The following is a 17,504-nucleotide window of genomic DNA, read 5'->3' on the forward strand; positions in this document are numbered from 1 at the left end:
TAAGAGTAATTTAATTTTGTGATTTATCAAAAAAAAAAAAAACCTAATATATATATAGGATATGTATGTAATATATAGGATATTATGTGAATGAATGATAAACATTTTTAATATTGTCTGCTAAAAGGCACAAGATTAATAGCATTATTCTTAATTGCTGTTTCCCTCGTGACAAAAATCTTTTTGTAGCTTCATAGTTAAGCCTTTGCTTGCATTACATCTTTTCAGATCTAGTTTATAAGCTCTTTATATCATTTACCTCCTAAATTTCAATGTTAGTCTTAGCTTGTGAACTATTAAATTTTAGTAAAAATATCTATTACTATATTCAATTTTACATCATGTATCCTATTTCTTCCTTTTTTATCATAACATAATTTTGTTATATAACTGCATATAGACTTGTAGTCAGATGACTTCTGATAGCATTGTACAATGGAAATGGGACAGAAATATTGTATTATCAGCTCTTATGGTATGTTTGCCTGCCAGCAGCAAAATTCTGTTGCTGAATAACATTGGAGACATTGTGGGCGTTGTAAAGAAACTTGCTAAAAGTTGTCCTTTCCATTCAATGTTCTATGCTTAGTAAAGAGATATTGTTAATATGTACAACAACCCAACATAAATAATGCCAAGAATTTATCAATAGATTGTATTTTCATAGTCCCAGATATATTAATTCTATTTAGTCACATAAAAATATGGAAAGTCTTCTTCCTTACTTTTCCTCTCTGAAAAAGAGAAGAAAATCATTGCAAATTGCCCACAATTCTACTGATGTCTGCCGCCAATATGGTTATATTTATTGCAATTTCTTGGTGTTACTATGTAAGTGTAAAGGCTTGACATCATTTGGGGATACGATTGAAAATAATCATGGCAAGGAATTCAGAAATTATTTAGTGTCCAAAGGCAAACTGTACATTTAATATTTTCTTTCCATCACACAACAAGATCATGATAAAGTACGATGGTTTGGTAGTCCATTTCTTTTTTCAGGTACAAAGGACTACATATCAAGGTAAGATCAAGGAAGGTATCTACAGTGACAACGTTCTTCTCAATTCAAACTAAACTTAGGAGCAAGCCATGACAACCAAAAGATTAATCTTTAAACAATCCAAGTAACTTTGGAAAATTCAGTGAATGATCACAGGATATAAAATCCTATGGACATTGTGGGATTTTAAATTGTTATGAGAAAATGCATTCTAAAGAATTAGGGGGAAAAATGCAATTTAGGAATGTTGTTCTTAAAACAAGGATCTAACTTACATGGCACAAATAATTTCACCTGAAATATAATTTATTTGGGAAACTGAAACTGTGACTGCAGGGTTTTTTTAATCTAAAATTTAAGAATATTACTTTATGATCAATATGTATATTTTTAACAACATTATTTGAGAAGCTTGTTTACTCTCACAAGGCCATACATATTATGCAGTTGTGACCAATTTCAGCAACAAAAATTTACTTCAAAAGGTATCATTTCAAACACGTAACCACGGAGGTATAAATATCTGAAATCATCTATTCATTTTATCATAAAGAATTTCTTTCCTACTCTGAAATTAATTGAACAGATGGCCATCATGGGATATAAAAGTTTTTGTAAACAAAATGCATGTGAAAAATCTTGGCTTTCACTTTTCATCAACACTATTACACACGATGTATTTAAGAATGCACTTTGTCTTAAAAACAACCTTTTACAATTTAAGAAAACTTTACATATGTACAAAATTACAATTCAGGAATGATTTTATATTATAGAATTAATTGACACAATTTTATTTCCCATCACTTAAGTTCTTTAACTCTTTTACATTATGATCATTTGCTACTGTAAAAGCATGGTCCAGTGCTCGAATACTTGATAGAAGTTTTATTATCTGTTTTATATGTTCCCTACAAAGAGAAAGAACAGAAAATTCAGATTGTTAAAAAAAACATGCAAAGTACAGATGTATCTACAGTATTTGGCAAATATGCAATACAAGTATATCAAATAAATCATGTAACAGTACTTAAGATGCTCACAAAGCCTCATCCCTACAATGACCATGGAGTGCAGTTTAGAATAGATTTACCATTATCCCTCCAACAACAATTTGTTCCAAAAATTCTAAAGTATGTTTAGAGTTTTAAACATGCTTAATTGTTGACTCTAGAAAAAGGACACAGCTTTGCTAACAGGAGATGCATCAGTAGTACCACAGCCCATCAAACAAATGTCAATCAAATAGAGAACACCTTTGACACTGTTTTTTTTCATGCTCTACATCAGGAGTGTCAAACTCACGTATCATGGCGGCATCACATGACGTATTAGGACTTTTTTCCCCTTGCTAAACTGGGCGTGGCCAGCATGTGACGCATCTGGCCCCTGGGCCGGGAGTTTGACAGCCTTGCTCTCCGTGAAATTGCTTTGAAGACCACCCAGAAATCATACTTGGCAAAAATAGGCATTCAGTTTTTTGACTGCCACATGATCACGTTATACCCATCTTGCAAGGCTCTGTATTATCAGTTGCTTTTCAGGTGCAATTCAAAGCAAAAACGGTTGTCTCATAAATTCCTATATTGCTTGGTGTTCATACACTTGCAGGCCACCTACTGTATCCTGAGTCAACTGTCAGGATAGCCCTCCCACCAAAACTGTTAGCGGCGCCACAATTCTATCAGTTGACAGGACTGAAGCTAAGCACTGCCCCTTCTTCATGGCATCAATACTCTGGAACAATCTTCACATGTAAACTAGACCGGTTTCCTTGGTAACAGTTTTCATAAGTTGGTGAAAATCAAACCTTTCTGAAGAGCTTTGGGGGAAGGATTGTTGCCATGAGTTAAGAGCATAATATAAAACAACAAAGTAGTTATTGATACTGGTACTTTGATTTTGCTGAATGCTTTATTATGTTCTTGGAATGTTTTGTACTCTGGTTTTACTACATGCTGTTATTTTGTATGTAAATTTACTGAGTCTGATAAGAATTGGTGATACAAGAATAAATAATATAAATATGGTTCTTGGGGATTGTTTTCTTTGCCCATTTTGGACCATATGACAATGAAATAGGAGAAGTACATCCCTACTGCCTATGTTGCTGGTAGCTGCAAGGTTCAGTAACATTGATTATGTCAACTTTCTAGAGAAGTGGGACTTGGAGATGCTACACTTGCCTGTATGTGATACAATGTTCCTAGAAAGAAAACTATTCTTCAATCCTTTGGTCTACAATAAATATCTATATGAAATTCTAAGAAGTACTGGAGTTCTAGGTTTGAATCAATTTCTTATGATGCCCAACTTTCTCTCCAATGACACCAAGGTGTTCTTAAAACTCCTGCACCATTGCCTGGATGGAATTAGAGCCTGGAACTATATGCCTATTTGGCCAAAGTAGTTGCTGCCTTAATTACCTTATATTGAGTTAGAAGCTGCAAATTATAGCACTTCCAACCATTATTGAAATAACTTCATTTGTTTCAATATAATTAAACATTTTTAATGTTTAATGTTTAATTAAACAACACATGCATACCTGCCCTTTGTGCCCCAAATAGTGTATACTTGAGGATCTCATGGCAGTGCTACAGAACACAATGTTGCTAGTTTCTAGGCAACTTCTGTTTAATTTGTACATATTTAATCTTGTATTTTATATTTTAAATTTTGTGTCATATACTGTAGTATGCCTTATTTTAATTGGGATGCTTCTTTACATAAACATTTTAAACACTATTGTTGCTTATATAGAATGACTCCAATCAACAAAACATTATTTAAAATAGAGTACCTTGAATTTCTTTTCTCTACATCAGAGCTTCCAATGCTATTTCTGTATATTGTATCAGCAAGGTGAACAAGATATCTACAGAGATTTTCTAGATGAGATACTGTCTTATTTCCTTTAAGATTAGTGAACCATTGTTTCGGGAAGCAGTTAATTACCTAGAAAAAATAATTTTAAAATAAAATTAAAAATACAGAATAATCCTGTATAGAAAATATTATAAGATCAAAATAATATCTGGTTCTTTGTTCAGTATACAAGGCAAGATGTTCAAAAATATGACCATCTATAATGTTTGATATTTATCTGTAGCAATATCTGCCATCTTATTTTAAACTGAGATTATTTGTTAAATTCAGTGTTCACCTCACATTATTTAATTACCGTATATACTCGAGTATAAGCCGAGTTTTTCAGCCCATTTTTTGTGCTGAAAAAATCCCCCTCGGCTTATACTCGAGTCAGATTCCCCTCTGAAAAAAAAAAATGGTGTGGAGTCGCTGCCGCCGGAGCGGCCCCAGTCGCGTCGCCTCGGGAAGGGAAAGGCAAAGCGCTTTTGCCTTTCCCTTCCCGGCTGGGGCTGTTGGGAGTCGCTGCCGCCTGCCTTTCCCTTCCCGGCTGGGGCTGTTGGGAGTCGCTGCCGCCTGCCTTTCCCTTCCCGGCTGGGGCTGTTGGGAGTCGCCGCCGCCTGCCTTCCCTTCCCGGCTGGGGCTGTTGGGAGTCGCTGCCGCCAGCGCGCCCCAGTCCCGCCGCCTCGGGAAGGGAAAGGCAAAGCGCTTTTGCCTTTCCCTTCCCAGGGGGCTGTTGGGTCGCTGTTGGGAGTCAAGCTGCCCCTTCCGGCTGGGGTGGGAATCGCTGCCCGGCCGCCCCAGTCCCGCCGCCTCGGGAAGGGAAAGGCAAAGCTTTTGCCTTTCCCTTCCCGGCTGGGGCTGTTGGGAATCGCTGCCGCCGGCGCGGCCCCAGTCCCGCCGCCTCGGGAAGGGAAAGGCAAAGCGCTTTTGCCTTTCCCTTCCCGGCTGGGGCTGTTGGGAGTCGCTGCTGCAGGCGCAGCCCCAGTCCCGCGTCGCCTCGGGAAGGGAAAGGCCATGGCTTGGAAGGCTGCTGCGCGCAGCTGCTGCGCTAGCATCGGATCGGGCGCGCCGGACGGTTCCGACCGAGCCCCAAGCGTCTTTGGCGCCTGCCCAGCGCCGCGGAGCTCCCTGTACCGGGAGAAGGGGAAGACACCCCCGGGCGGGGCAGGGAGAGGAGCTTCTCCCGCCCGCCCCTCTTTCCGCGCCCACCGGTGTCCCCGCAGGATGACCTCCGCCCTGCAGTCGCCGCCGCTTGAAAGAGACGGGCTGGGGGTGGGTAGAAAGGCGCCGGGCGCCTTGGAGGAGAAGGTCCCGCGTTCGCCTGTCTGCCCGCGGATGTCAGCGGAGCTTTGCCGCTGCTTCGTCCGGGGTCTCTGGGCAAACACGTCCACCCGAGCGGGCTTGTCGCCTCCGGCACGCAACGAGCACTGCCCTCGGATTCCCTGTCCGGTTGCCCCCTTTGAGGGTGATGGCAGTAAACTGTTCCCGTAGCAGCGGCTGCTCCTCTTCCCGGCTGGGCTGGTGAACGAGGCTTCGCAGGGCACCTTCGGCTCAGCAATTCTCTCCGCCAGAGCGGCTGGTCCCGGGAGGCCGGCCCTCTGCCCGGAGGGGCTGGGGGGAGGGGCTCCGGTCCGGCCTTCCGGCTGTGAATTCGTCCCTCTCGCTGATACGCCTGAGGCGCCCTGGTTGCCTTGCCGGCTGGTTCCTCCGCCACAGAGCGAAAGACGCGCTTCCCTCGAGGAGAGCAGGGGATGCGGGTCCTGAGGCAGCCAAGTCCCCCCAAATGCTCGCAGTCCCACCTGCCAGCCGGACGGTCGCCGCGCTCCCCTCTGGACTCTGCCGGCGCCTGTGCCCTCCAGAAGGCAGGAGGGTCACCCGGGTGGTTTTGTTTTTAGCAAACCTGAGAGGAGCACCAGGGTGGGGGGAAAGGGAACACGTGACTACGCAGGGGCAGTTCTGGGATTCTTTCCTGCTTCTTGTGCAATCTCACGCCCCTCCCGAGAAGGGACACCCTGACCCCCATTTGGGACTTGCGCCTGACAGGGGCCTGATGGAGTCCAGAGCTTTGGAAGTCATTCATTCTTCCAGGCTGCACATGAAGGACATGAAGAGCTTCCAGGCTCTTGAGAAGGGGGGGGGGGAGAGAGGCCAGCCTGATGAGGTCTCTGCTCCATCTGACCCTGGAGTAGTGGGGTAGTTGTGATTGCAGGGAAGCCAGGTTGATTCAGACCGCCCTGAAGGAGGACAGAACCCACGTGAAGTTGTGATAACATTCAGAGCCAAAAACAGCCCCCACCCCTCTTCGGAGAACCCAGTAGTTCCCACCAAAGAGAGGGCGAGGGTGCAAAGGCTGGTCTGAACACAGCTCAGATCTGGCTTTTTAATCAGAGCCAGGGGAGCCCCCTGAAATGCAGGTCCTGGGCCGCATCCTGATACTTTCCTTGGTGCTCTGGGCAGAAGTAACTGGCCTGCTTCAGTCACAGTTCAGCAGAACACCCCACTAAGTACCCCAAGGTTTAGTGAACCATAAACCACTGTTGGCTCCAACAAGGGGACAGGCCAGGAAGAAGTAACTGGGGTTTAGTAAATCTAGAATCATTTTAATCCCAATCCAGATTGAATCCATACAGTCCATACAGTCATAACTCTGCGAAGCCTCGTTCACCAGCCCAGCCGGGAAAGAGGAGCAGCCGCTGCTACAGGAACAGTTTACTGCCATCGCCCTCAAAAGGGGGCAACCGGACAGGGAATCCGAGGGCAGCGCTGCTTGCGTGCCGGAGGCGACAAGCCCCGCTCGGGTGGACGTGTTTGCCCAGAGACCCCGGACGAAGCAGCGGCAAAGCTCCGCTGACATCCGCGGGCAGACAGGCGAACGCGGGACCTTCTCCTCCAAGGGCGCCTGGCGCCTACCCACCCCGGCCTGTCTCTTTCAAGCGGCGGCGATTGCGGGGGGGGTCGTCCTGCAGGGACATCGGTGGCAGCGGAAAGAGGGGCGGGCGGGAGAAGCTCCTCTCCCTGCCCCGCCCTGGGGGTGTCTTCCCCTTCTCCCGGTACAGGGAGCTCCGCGGCGCTGGGCGGGCGCCAAAGACGATGCTCGGGGCTCGGTCGGAACCGTCCGGCGCGCCCGATCCGATGCTAGCGCAGCGGCTGTGCGCAGCTTCACTCCAGCGGCAGCCTTCCAAGCCGTGGCCTTTCCCTTCCTGAGGCGACGCGGGACTGGGGCCGCGCCCGGCAGCGACTCCCAACAGCCCCAGCCGGGAAGAGAAAGGCAAAGCGCTTTGCCTTTCCCTTCCCGAGGCGGCGGGACTGGGGCCGCCCGGCGGCAGCGACTCCCAACAGCCCCAGCCGGGAAGGGAAGGCAAAAAGCGCTTTGCCTTTCCCTTCCCGAGGCGGCGGGACTGGGGCCGCGCCGGCGGCGGCGACTCCCAACAGCCCCAGCCGGGAAGGGAAAGGCAGGCGGCAGTGACTCCCAACAGCCCCAGCCGGGAAGGGAAAGGCAGGCGGCGGCGTCCCAACAGCCCCAGCCGGGAAGGGAAAGGCAGGCGGCGGCGACTCCCAACAGCCCCAGCCGGGAAGGGAAAGGCAGGCGGCGGCGACTCCCAACAGCCCCAGCCGGGAAGGGAAAGGCAGGCGGCGGCGACTCCCAACAGCCCCAGCCGGGAAGGGAAAGGCAGGCGGCGGCGACTCCCAACAGCCCCAGCCGGGAAGGGAAAGGCAGGCGGCGGCGACTCCCAACAGCCCCAGCCGGGAAGGGAAAGGCAAAAAGCGCTTTGCCTTTCCCTTCCCGAGGTGACGTGAGATAGTGAGATCGTTTCCCAAATTAATTATTTTTATTTTTGAAATTTACCAGTAGCTGCTGCATTTCCCACCCTCGGCTTATACTCGAGTCAATAAGTTTTCCCAGGTTTTTTTTGTGTAAAATTAGGTGCCTCGGCTTATATACGGGTCGACTTATACTCGAGTATATACGGTAAATCTTTGATATATAGGGAACAGGAAGAAAACACTAATTGTACGCTGATTTCCATGTAATTAGCAGTATAATAAAACATTACATAAGAGGATTGGAGAAGAATAACTGCTTGCAAAAATGTGTGTGTGTGTGTGTGTGTGTGTGTGTGTGTGAGAGAGAGAGAGAGAGAGAGAGAGAGAGAGAGAGAGAGAGAGAGAGAGAGAGAGAGAGAGAGAGAGAGAGAGAGAGAGAGAGAGAGACCGGTATCACATCTGATTTTCCAGCTGTTTTAGAGAACAAACTACTGCTCAGAAGGTTGTCCATCCATAGCTCAGCATTTAGCAAAAGTTGGTCTCTGTTATATGCATGTGTTAACAATTCCATAAACTTAGCAGGGAAATACAGACTAGATTATCAACTGTCAGAGGTCAGACATCTCAGATATTTCTATTTATTGCTAGTGTACTAGACCTTATTGTAAGTCATTTGGTAACTAAACTTGGATAAACAGCAGAGTATGAATGTGAAGTCATAATATGTTAATTTTAATTTTTGTACTATTAACAGTAGTAAAAAAAGGGAAAAGGAGTCCCTCGGATTTTATTATGTTAGTCATTGCTGACTATAGAAGGCGATGCTCATCTCCTTTTCAAGGCCTTTGAGTCTGCTCTGTCCAAAAACGATTCTGCTATCATGTGACCAGTATGGTGTCACAGAGTGCCATTACCTTCCCACCAAAGTGGTACCTATTTATCTACTAGCATTTTTATGCTTTCAAACTTTTTAGCATTTTGAAAGCATGCAAATGCCAATAGATAAATAGGTATCACTTCCTGTTGGCAGAAGCTGGGAAAAGTAACAGGAGCTCACCCCGTCACATGACACTCAAGTTTCAAACCTTGGCTGCCGGCTTTCCATCAAGTCCAGCATCTTAATCACTGAGCCACTACACTGCCCATTAATAGTAGTGCTAGAATAGAAATGGAAATTCAAGCAATGTTGTTGTTGTAAAATAGAAGTTTACTCCTTTTTTGTTTTGTTTTGTCTCTTTTCCAGTGATAGAAAATAGGATGTACTGGGCTCACTGTTGTATTTTAATCTGAACATCAAGGCCTGGGCTAATTGATGAAGATGTCATGGTTACATGTATATTTGAACATATTCAGATCCCTGCTACTGTAACTATTAAAATACACTGCCTCTGAATATATGGGCAACAGACTCAAAAAGGAATTTTAAAAAATGAAGTGAAATTTAAAACATATTTACTTACATTTTGAGCTTTCTTAATGCTATCATCTCCATACTCAGAATTCTGGAAAGCCATAAGAATGTATCTATTTAGCAAACCATCTATTGATAATTCTTGTAATGTTTTGTTGGAGAATATTCCATACCACTGCAGAAAGTTTCCCAATAGCTATCGAAATAGAAAAATTTAACATAAATAGCAAAGCAATAGAGCCGTATCAATATTTGTAACTAATACAAACATTTTAAATGAAATATTTCTTGTAGAACGTATGAAAGCAAACAACCAAAATCAGAATGTTCTCAGAGCTGCTTACTGTCTAAAAGGAGAGCAATGTGGTACAATTCAACTGACTATGTCCCATTAAAAAAAAAAATCTTCCAGCAACAACCCATTTCTGTGAAATGATCACCTATAAAACATGAAATATTATCAATATCTGCTAGCAAAACAGAGTTAATAAATTTGGTCAGTCATAAAATTATATAGGCTGGTTAAATCAGTAATTTATTCCTATTAAGAAATACGATTAACTGATTTCCAGAATTAAAAGGTTAAAAAAATTGTATAAATTGATAAATAAGGAGCTGCTGTGTTCCAGGAAATTCATTATGTACGAGTAGTTACAAATATCTTCTACTTTGTAAAAGTGACTCAGTATTATTTTTGGTTATATTTGGCATATTTTGAATGTGAATACTTTTATATTTAGTTTTTCAAGTTTCAGGTATAGAATGTCATTTCCAAATCCATCTTCTTTGGCTATGCAATATTTTCAAACTCTATATAACATTGATTCAATGCTCTTTTCACCATGTGATGGGAAAATGCAATTCAGGAAGCTTTGGTCATATGCATAGCTTTACAGAATCACACCCTTTTGGTACAATTCACACTACAGATTAGCTAAATTTCATAGTCATACAACATCTCAAGGGTAATGGGGCTCCAATCCACTTCACTCCAAAACCAAGGAAATCAACTCATCCATTTGAGAAAAAATCAGTTGGACTAGTTTTATTTCTTTGTTAATTTACCTTAACTGAAGACCAAAACTGGCGCTGAAAAAACAAGTAAGGACCAGAGTTCTTGTTCTCTAAAACACTGAAATACAAAAGATGTTTCAATAAGCATAGAATAGTTGTCAACATGTTACATTGTTACAAAGGTAAATGTTTCTGAAATAGAATAAACAAACTAGACAGTTTACCTTTTGGGATAAAGTGGCATGAACACATCATCATCTAGTGTTCGCCTCATTCTAAGTAAGAGGGCTTTGAGTAATGTCTGAAAGTTAATTTAAATTGTGTTAAAACAATATTTTTATAATGCATTTTAGTCCAAACTAGACCAAGTATTTTTTCCACGTTAGCTATACATTATTCTAATTAAGAATCTACTTTGTTTTAACAGTATTTTCTATTAAGATTGTTCATGGAAATTCTTTCAGCAACAAGTTACTAGAAGTAATTAGTAAAGATCTCATATAAGACTGGCACTAGTTCTCACTACAAGTAATCCTCAGCATATGACCATTTGTTTAACAACTCTTCCAAGTTACAACAGTGCTGAAAAAAGTGACTTATAATCAATCCTCACACATACAACGGTCTCATCGTTCCCACAGTCAGGATTAAAATTTGGTTGCTTGGCAACTGGCACATATTAAAACAGTTGCAGTGTTCCAGGGTCATGCGATCACCATTTGGGACCTTGCCAGGAGGCTTCCAAGAAGCAAAGTCAATGAGGGAAGCCAGATTAACTTAATGACCATGCAAGTCCCTTAACAACTACAGCAAAAAGGTACATTTGGATGCAATTTACTCAAATCTGGGGGGGGGGGGAATCTCTTTTCATTGCACTTCCTCTTTCTAATTTTTCAACAAACACCCTGCGCAGGTTTTATTAAGAGAGACTGACCCCAATTACCCAGTGAGTTTTCATGTGTGGGTATGCACTAGAACCTGATTTTTCCTAAAACCTGAGTTTTTTCACTCCTAATTCAGTATCTTAAGCACCACATCATATATATCCCAGTTTTTTGTTCTGGATCTTGACAACATATAGAGAAATTGCAATCTATTTTCTTTGCATGGATGTTAAGATTCAAACCACAAAATTACTGTTCTTTTTTTCTTTTTATGTGAACTAAGAACATACGTGAATTTAGGTCTTTGAAGATAAAGAAGCATCATGAAAATTATAATTCAATACTAGTAATTGAAGCAATATATAGAAAGTCATGAATCCAAAAAAGTTAAGCAATTTTTTTGTCACCTGTGTATTTTTGTTTTCTGCATGTGCTACTGTAGGATATCCATTAATTAGTTTCTGGGTAATAGCAATCATCCTGGATGTTTGGGTTGTAGAAAAGGGGTCCCATACATTTTCAGCCAGCACTAACAAAGAAGAAAAAATAGTACTTCTCAAAATTCAATTAAATTGTATTTTGAAAAATAAATATTTTAATTAAATACTATAGAGTACCTGTTAATTTTGGTAAAACCACTCTTTCAACAATAGTAGGCAACAGTGAAACATCAGCATCATCTTTTTCCTGATCATATTCTTCACATCCATAAAATAGCAGGGATTCAAACCATAGCATGCTTTCAAAATCTTGACATTTGTCCTATTAAAAATAAATGCTGCATGTGTAAAATGTGTTTAAGCTTGAGATGTATAAACCAATGTAAATCTTTTGGCTGTGGGCTTCACTCTCAGGATGTCCTGAATGTCAGCACATCAAATTCTGTTGGTAGACTATTATTTGTTCACAGAAATAAGACACCTCTGTTTTTTATGACACCACAATCTTACTTTCCTCATCACCAGCCTTCTTGTCTGAGCTACTGGTGTTGTAATTTAGCACTATCTAGAAGTCTTCCACACACACCCCTTTTCTGAACTATTTTGTTAATATATCTAAATCAGAAACAGCAGAAGCTACCAATCTTGTCCTGATATATACTTGTTATACCTCATACAATGTTGACATTTATCAAGTAATTAAATCACTAAAATGATACTTTAAAAATGGCACATCAGCATTAAAGCAAAAATATATACTATAGACCCAGTCTAATGCTCAAGAGAAACTAATTGTCAATTAAGTATCATTTCATATGATTATAACATTAATTTATACTTAACATTCTACCTTGTTACAGACTAAATACACTTTTAACTTGCTTGTACCTCCAAAGGATTCCAGGTAAGTAACTGAAGTCTTATTAAAGGATTTAACAGCTTGGGTAAGCAAAGGCCAATATAAGCATCCTTATATGAAGACAAATACTTAGAACGCCAGGCTTCAAATTGTGACTTAATATAATCAATGGAGGAAAAGTTTTCTAATACATCCTCAAAAACTTTGCTTGACTCCTTCAAAATGCGATCTAGGATATAAAGTTATAAAAATTATTTTAGAAAGAGTTCATCATAATATATTAACTATTTCAAACTCATGAAGCATTCCATATTTTTGTTTTGCATTGTTTGCATGATTGCTTTTGTTTTGGCATTATCTATGTTTTAATTGGAAGTTGACCATATGGTCAGCTCTATAAATTGAACTAATCCTCATCACCAATCAACAAGTAAGGAAAATGTACAAAAGATTCTTATAAATTTGAATGCTTTATTCTACCCTGTTTCTCCAACAATACGGCCTCCCCCAATAGGAAGTCCCAGCATGTTTTATAGGCATGAAATGAAATTAAGCCCCTCTCCCCAAATTAAGGCCTATATTAAAACATGCGAAATGGTGGGGAAATGGTGGGGGGGCTTGCCGTCAGGAAGTACTTTTGTTGCACACCCGGATATGGTGCTGCCTGCGTTGACCCTGATACAAAATGCCCCACCAACGCCGAGATCAACATCCACCCGCCTGCCCGAAGATGCAAGGAGGGGGGGAAATTAAGTCACCCCCGAAAAGATGGCCTAGCCATTTTTTCGGGGCTCAAAAAAAAAATAAGAACCGGCCTTATTATATGAGAAACACAGTAGCTTCTCTATATTTATTTAATTATATTTTTGGAGGTTTTTTTCCTAGCTGGTTTTAAACAAATATTTAACCTGCCTGCTTAAATTTGTGAACAGATCTTGTGATTTGTTTTGTATGGGTGATTACTTGTCAAACAATTATGATATAATGATCTGAAAGATTATCTCAAGGAAGCAAGGTTCTAACTAACTTCTCTAAGCAAATATATTTTTAACAAACTACCATATTTTTTGAACTATAAGACACACTCCCAAAAAGAACGAGTACTGTTAGCTCCCTGCAATTATCACTTATGAAAGAAAATAAAAGCATATCCTACACTATCCTATATTTCAGCAAGTCAAGGATAGTTATTACCTTAACCTAAAGCTAAAGTAATAATAGTAAACTAGAATTTAACTTTTTTTCCAACAGACCTTATATTAAACCATGACATTAATCTGCTCAAAAGTTTTCTACAAAACTGTGTTTCAGAAGTTAATATTTCTATCATTAAGATCAATCGTCTAACCTCGTTCCATGTTGAAGTTTGTTGTGTCTGTTGAGGTTTCTTCATCATCACTAGAAAGACCCTCAAGGTGATCAGCCATTTTCCCAGACTGCTCTCTGGCAAGTCTACGACGAGCTCTGATACAAAGAATAAATGAATGGTTGCTGAATTGAAGTAACTTCCTAGTAACAAAGGATGCATAATACTGTATGGACAAATATGCCTTACCCTTTTCATCTGAAGCAGAAATAAACTTAACCCATCCACTATAAAGTGAAATGCAATATACAACCTTCAGCCAAAGCTTTGTAGCCACCAAATCAGATTTTTAAAGCTATTCTCAATGGAAATTTAATTAAAAATAAATTTTGACATGATTCTGTCTAATTCTTTATTCTAGTATTCTGAAGTGTGCTCTAGGATATCAATCAAAGGCTCACAAAAAGATTATGTGTTCCTGTTATGCAGGGATAAACCTTGAATATTTTATTATTTCCCCCTTTTCTTTTAGTCTGAGACTGTTCATATACTAACCTGTAATTTTCCATCCCTAGGAATTAGTTCACTACTATTCTGCGCATGATCCAAACAGTAATCCAACTAAAAGACTACTGACATATAATTTTGATTGTGCATTTATCTCCCATTTTGCAAATTCAAAAGGAAAAATACTTTTTAAAGAAAATTACCATTTGGAATATTTACACATCAACATGTATTATATACTATAACGGAGAAGAATCTGCAGCCATTCCTATCTTTTAAAACTTCTATGCTGTCTGGAGGTGATGGTAGTTGGTCAAGGACAATGGGAAGTATCATTCTCCAGATACCCAGATACCACTAGAATGTAAGAATCACCCTTTAAAACCTCTGTAATGCTTTACTACCTTCTAGCTTCCCTTTCTGCAGTCCGTCTTTTTACATGTTCTTGGTAAAGGGTTCTATCTCGCCCAAAAGAATCAAGGTTTGGTGCCATCAATGCTTTATCTGTAAGAGTACAAACACTGAAATTAGGATTGCATCTTTTGTAAGGAAAAGTAATATTTGTGTGTGTGTATGTGTGTGTGTGTGTTGCAGTTTCATAGATGTTTAACAAATGTTAACATACATGCATTCATCTATTAAATTTGATTATACTACTTCTTACCCCGTTCTTGTATAGAACAAATGATGTCATGAATTTTATTTTTGCATGGATACTAAAAATATTGGACTTTCTTCAATATTATCAGTAAAATTTTAAATCTTTTATCACACCATTTAGAACTTCTAAATGGTGAACAGAATATTTAACAATACTTTTTTAGTGTTTGTATTTTTAAATAGTGTTCAACGTTTTCATAAAGAATAGATTTTTCCATATCCTGCTGAATACTATTGATGAGCAACCGGAATTAATACATTTTCAGTTGAAGTTAAGACAATTAGTATTGAAACAGAATTCAACTTGATATCTGATGTTTGCCATGTGTGAAAGTAATAAAATGTCTGAAATGTGGGAGGATTCTTGAAGGAATATAGTTTACCCAACAAACATAGTCTTCTACCAATGAAAGCATGAGATTTCATAGGAGAGGTTACGTTCATTTTTAATGGAAATTTTGCAGCATTTATTTTATAAATTAGTGCAAGAAAAATTGTGTAATATGAATTTATTTAAAACAAAACAGGTTAGCACTAATGTTTAAAATAGGAAGATATGACAAACTGTACCTTTTGTGTTTGTTTTAAAGCATCAGAAACCAGTATTACTGAAACGAAAACTGCTAGCAGAATAGCCTTAATCATTTTCAGGTTCAGATAACTTTCTGTGAAATACTTTCAGGGAGTAGTAAGATGGTATATTGTCACATAAGTTACTAATTTGTAAATAATTTTTCCTATTTTTAGCCACGGCAAGAAAGTCTGGGAAAAGTACTTTAAAAGTATGAGCTAGATTTCTTTAATCTGATTTTCTTTTATCAGATTTAAACCAAGACATACTTTGAAATTTCACTTTATATTATAACTGAACTATGTAAACAAGGTTGTTTAATGAATAATAAAAACCTTCAAGATGGACTGACTTGAATGGCTTGAAAACTCCGAAGATTCATCTTTAATATCATCTTGTCGTCTTTGGACAAGGCGGGAGGCGCGCTGTTTGTACAGCTGGTGCATTGCTGTTTCAAGTTCGTTAATCAGGAGCACCTGTAAAAATATAATACTTCGTAATAAAAATATTTTCAAGTATTTAATTGTATGGGATGCCACACTATTCCAAAGTGTACTGCTGCACTTTCAGTTTCCTATTAACTTTTAATTACTGAATATTTAATAGTAAAGAACAAAACTAAAGCTCCCTAACTAGAAGCAAACTATCAAGCCTGTACAAAAAACATACAGAAAAGTTATAAAGCTACCACACAATTTCATTAGCTTGCCCTCAATATCTGCCACATTGGAACAATGGTTAATTTGGAATAGTCTGAAAGAAAGAAAAAACACTGTTTCCAAAGCTTCTTTATATAAACATGGACAGGTTCTTTTCAGATGACTAAGTAGATTGCAAACCACAATAAAATGTAAGTCTCTTAGAAGCTTTTTCATGATTTTAAAACTAAAACCATTATAGAAGCCTGTTGGGATTTCCAAATACTCTGAAATGTCTCCTATCAGTTTCCTACCCGGATTTAGTTTTCCTATCAGGTTTCACTACCTCAAATTGAGCAACATGATCTATCAATTCTGTCACTTCCCTGGTCTTTTCTCACAATATACCCATGCCTAGAGAGATATAGCTGCGCATAGCTGATTTTCAAAAAGCTAAACAGGGATGGGTCTAGTTAGTACTTGGATGGGAGACCAACATGATATCCTAAAGATTGTAGATGACACTGGGAAATAATAAAAGAATTCCCAGGAGAAAGAAAAGGCAAAGCTCTAGTGTTCCCCAAAAATGCATGGATGTTTACCAGCAGCTTTCGGGTACTACTGAAGGAAGTTTACTTAAAAGTTGACATGACTACATACCTGGATTTGAACAAACTTATTTGAAAGTTATTTCTTTTAGTGAAATTTATTTGGAAACAGATATTTCTATGTACGTCACTACTGGTATGAAAAAAAAAGTTTCAATATATTGAAATGAGCTTTCAATAATAGAACTTAAAAATAAAAGGATAGGGAAAATATGAAGTTCTTAGTTTTTTGAAAATTGCCAACGATGCTGAGAAAATTAGAATGTATTTCTGTAGGTTTTTATAGGGAAACAATACTCTCTTCAATTTCCATACAGCAACATTTAAAATTTTATAAGCCCATCTGTTGTTATTTGAATCTATTCTGTTTCTTCTCTTCTACCAATTTAACCCAACCAATATTTTCAAATAGTTACATCAATGTTAACTGATACATTAGTAACACTGTTTATATAATATAGAATTCAATACCAGGATTCTGAAAGTTAATTAAGCTATTAACACACAAGGATTCTGTTATAAGAGAAAGTAGCAAAGACATTTTACTCAAAAAAATGGGTAAAATATGAATTTGAAAACAGAAAATTTCTAACTCTGACAAGGAACTTTTTTAAATTAGTGAACGTTTTTTAACAAAAAAAAAATAGAAATATATGTTGTGAACCAGTGAAAATATTTTTAAGAAACCTGAATAAGTGCAAAACCTCGAAAAAGCACTTACAATTACAATCAATCAAAAAGTATCTACCAAATCTAGTGTTCACCCTAGATCCAGGATTTCACTGTTGCTGTAATACTATTTTAGTATTAGTAGTCTATTCTTATCTATGTTGCCACAAGAAATTGAAATATGATCTACTAAAACAGGTTATCAAATAATCCAAATCACATGGATATACTTTATATTTTCACAAACATTGTCCTTGCTGATTTGGTGTGAATAAAATTCAAAAATAATTTAATATTT

General features: G+C 39.3%; 1 protein-coding gene across 1 annotated transcript in view; it reads right to left on the bottom strand.

Annotated features, from left to right (window-relative positions):
• Positions 1 to 901: 901 nt before the first annotated feature.
• Positions 902 to 17,504, bottom strand: part of PAXBP1 (PAX3 and PAX7 binding protein 1) — a 32,536-nt gene continuing 15,933 nt past the window's right edge. Inside the window, exons 8-18 of the mRNA XM_087966717.1 lie at positions 15,644 to 15,767; positions 14,465 to 14,564; positions 13,596 to 13,711; positions 12,277 to 12,476; positions 11,566 to 11,710; positions 11,356 to 11,477; positions 10,289 to 10,365; positions 10,116 to 10,182; positions 9,100 to 9,246; positions 3,807 to 3,961; positions 902 to 1,914 (exon numbers count right to left, since the gene is read on the bottom strand). Of these exons, the coding sequence (XP_087822843.1) occupies positions 1,797 to 1,914; positions 3,807 to 3,961; positions 9,100 to 9,246; positions 10,116 to 10,182; positions 10,289 to 10,365; positions 11,356 to 11,477; positions 11,566 to 11,710; positions 12,277 to 12,476; positions 13,596 to 13,711; positions 14,465 to 14,564; positions 15,644 to 15,767 (1,371 nt within the window). The 3' untranslated portion in view covers positions 902 to 1,796. The remainder of the gene's footprint in view (positions 1,915 to 3,806; positions 3,962 to 9,099; positions 9,247 to 10,115; positions 10,183 to 10,288; positions 10,366 to 11,355; positions 11,478 to 11,565; positions 11,711 to 12,276; positions 12,477 to 13,595; positions 13,712 to 14,464; positions 14,565 to 15,643; positions 15,768 to 17,504) is intronic.

This window comes from Notechis scutatus, chromosome 5 (assembly GCF_049901735.1).
Source record: "Notechis scutatus isolate UNSWTSFEM ecotype Mainland chromosome 5, rNotScu1.2, whole genome shotgun sequence".
In the NCBI taxonomy this organism is placed as follows: domain Eukaryota; kingdom Metazoa; phylum Chordata; class Lepidosauria; order Squamata; family Elapidae; genus Notechis; species Notechis scutatus.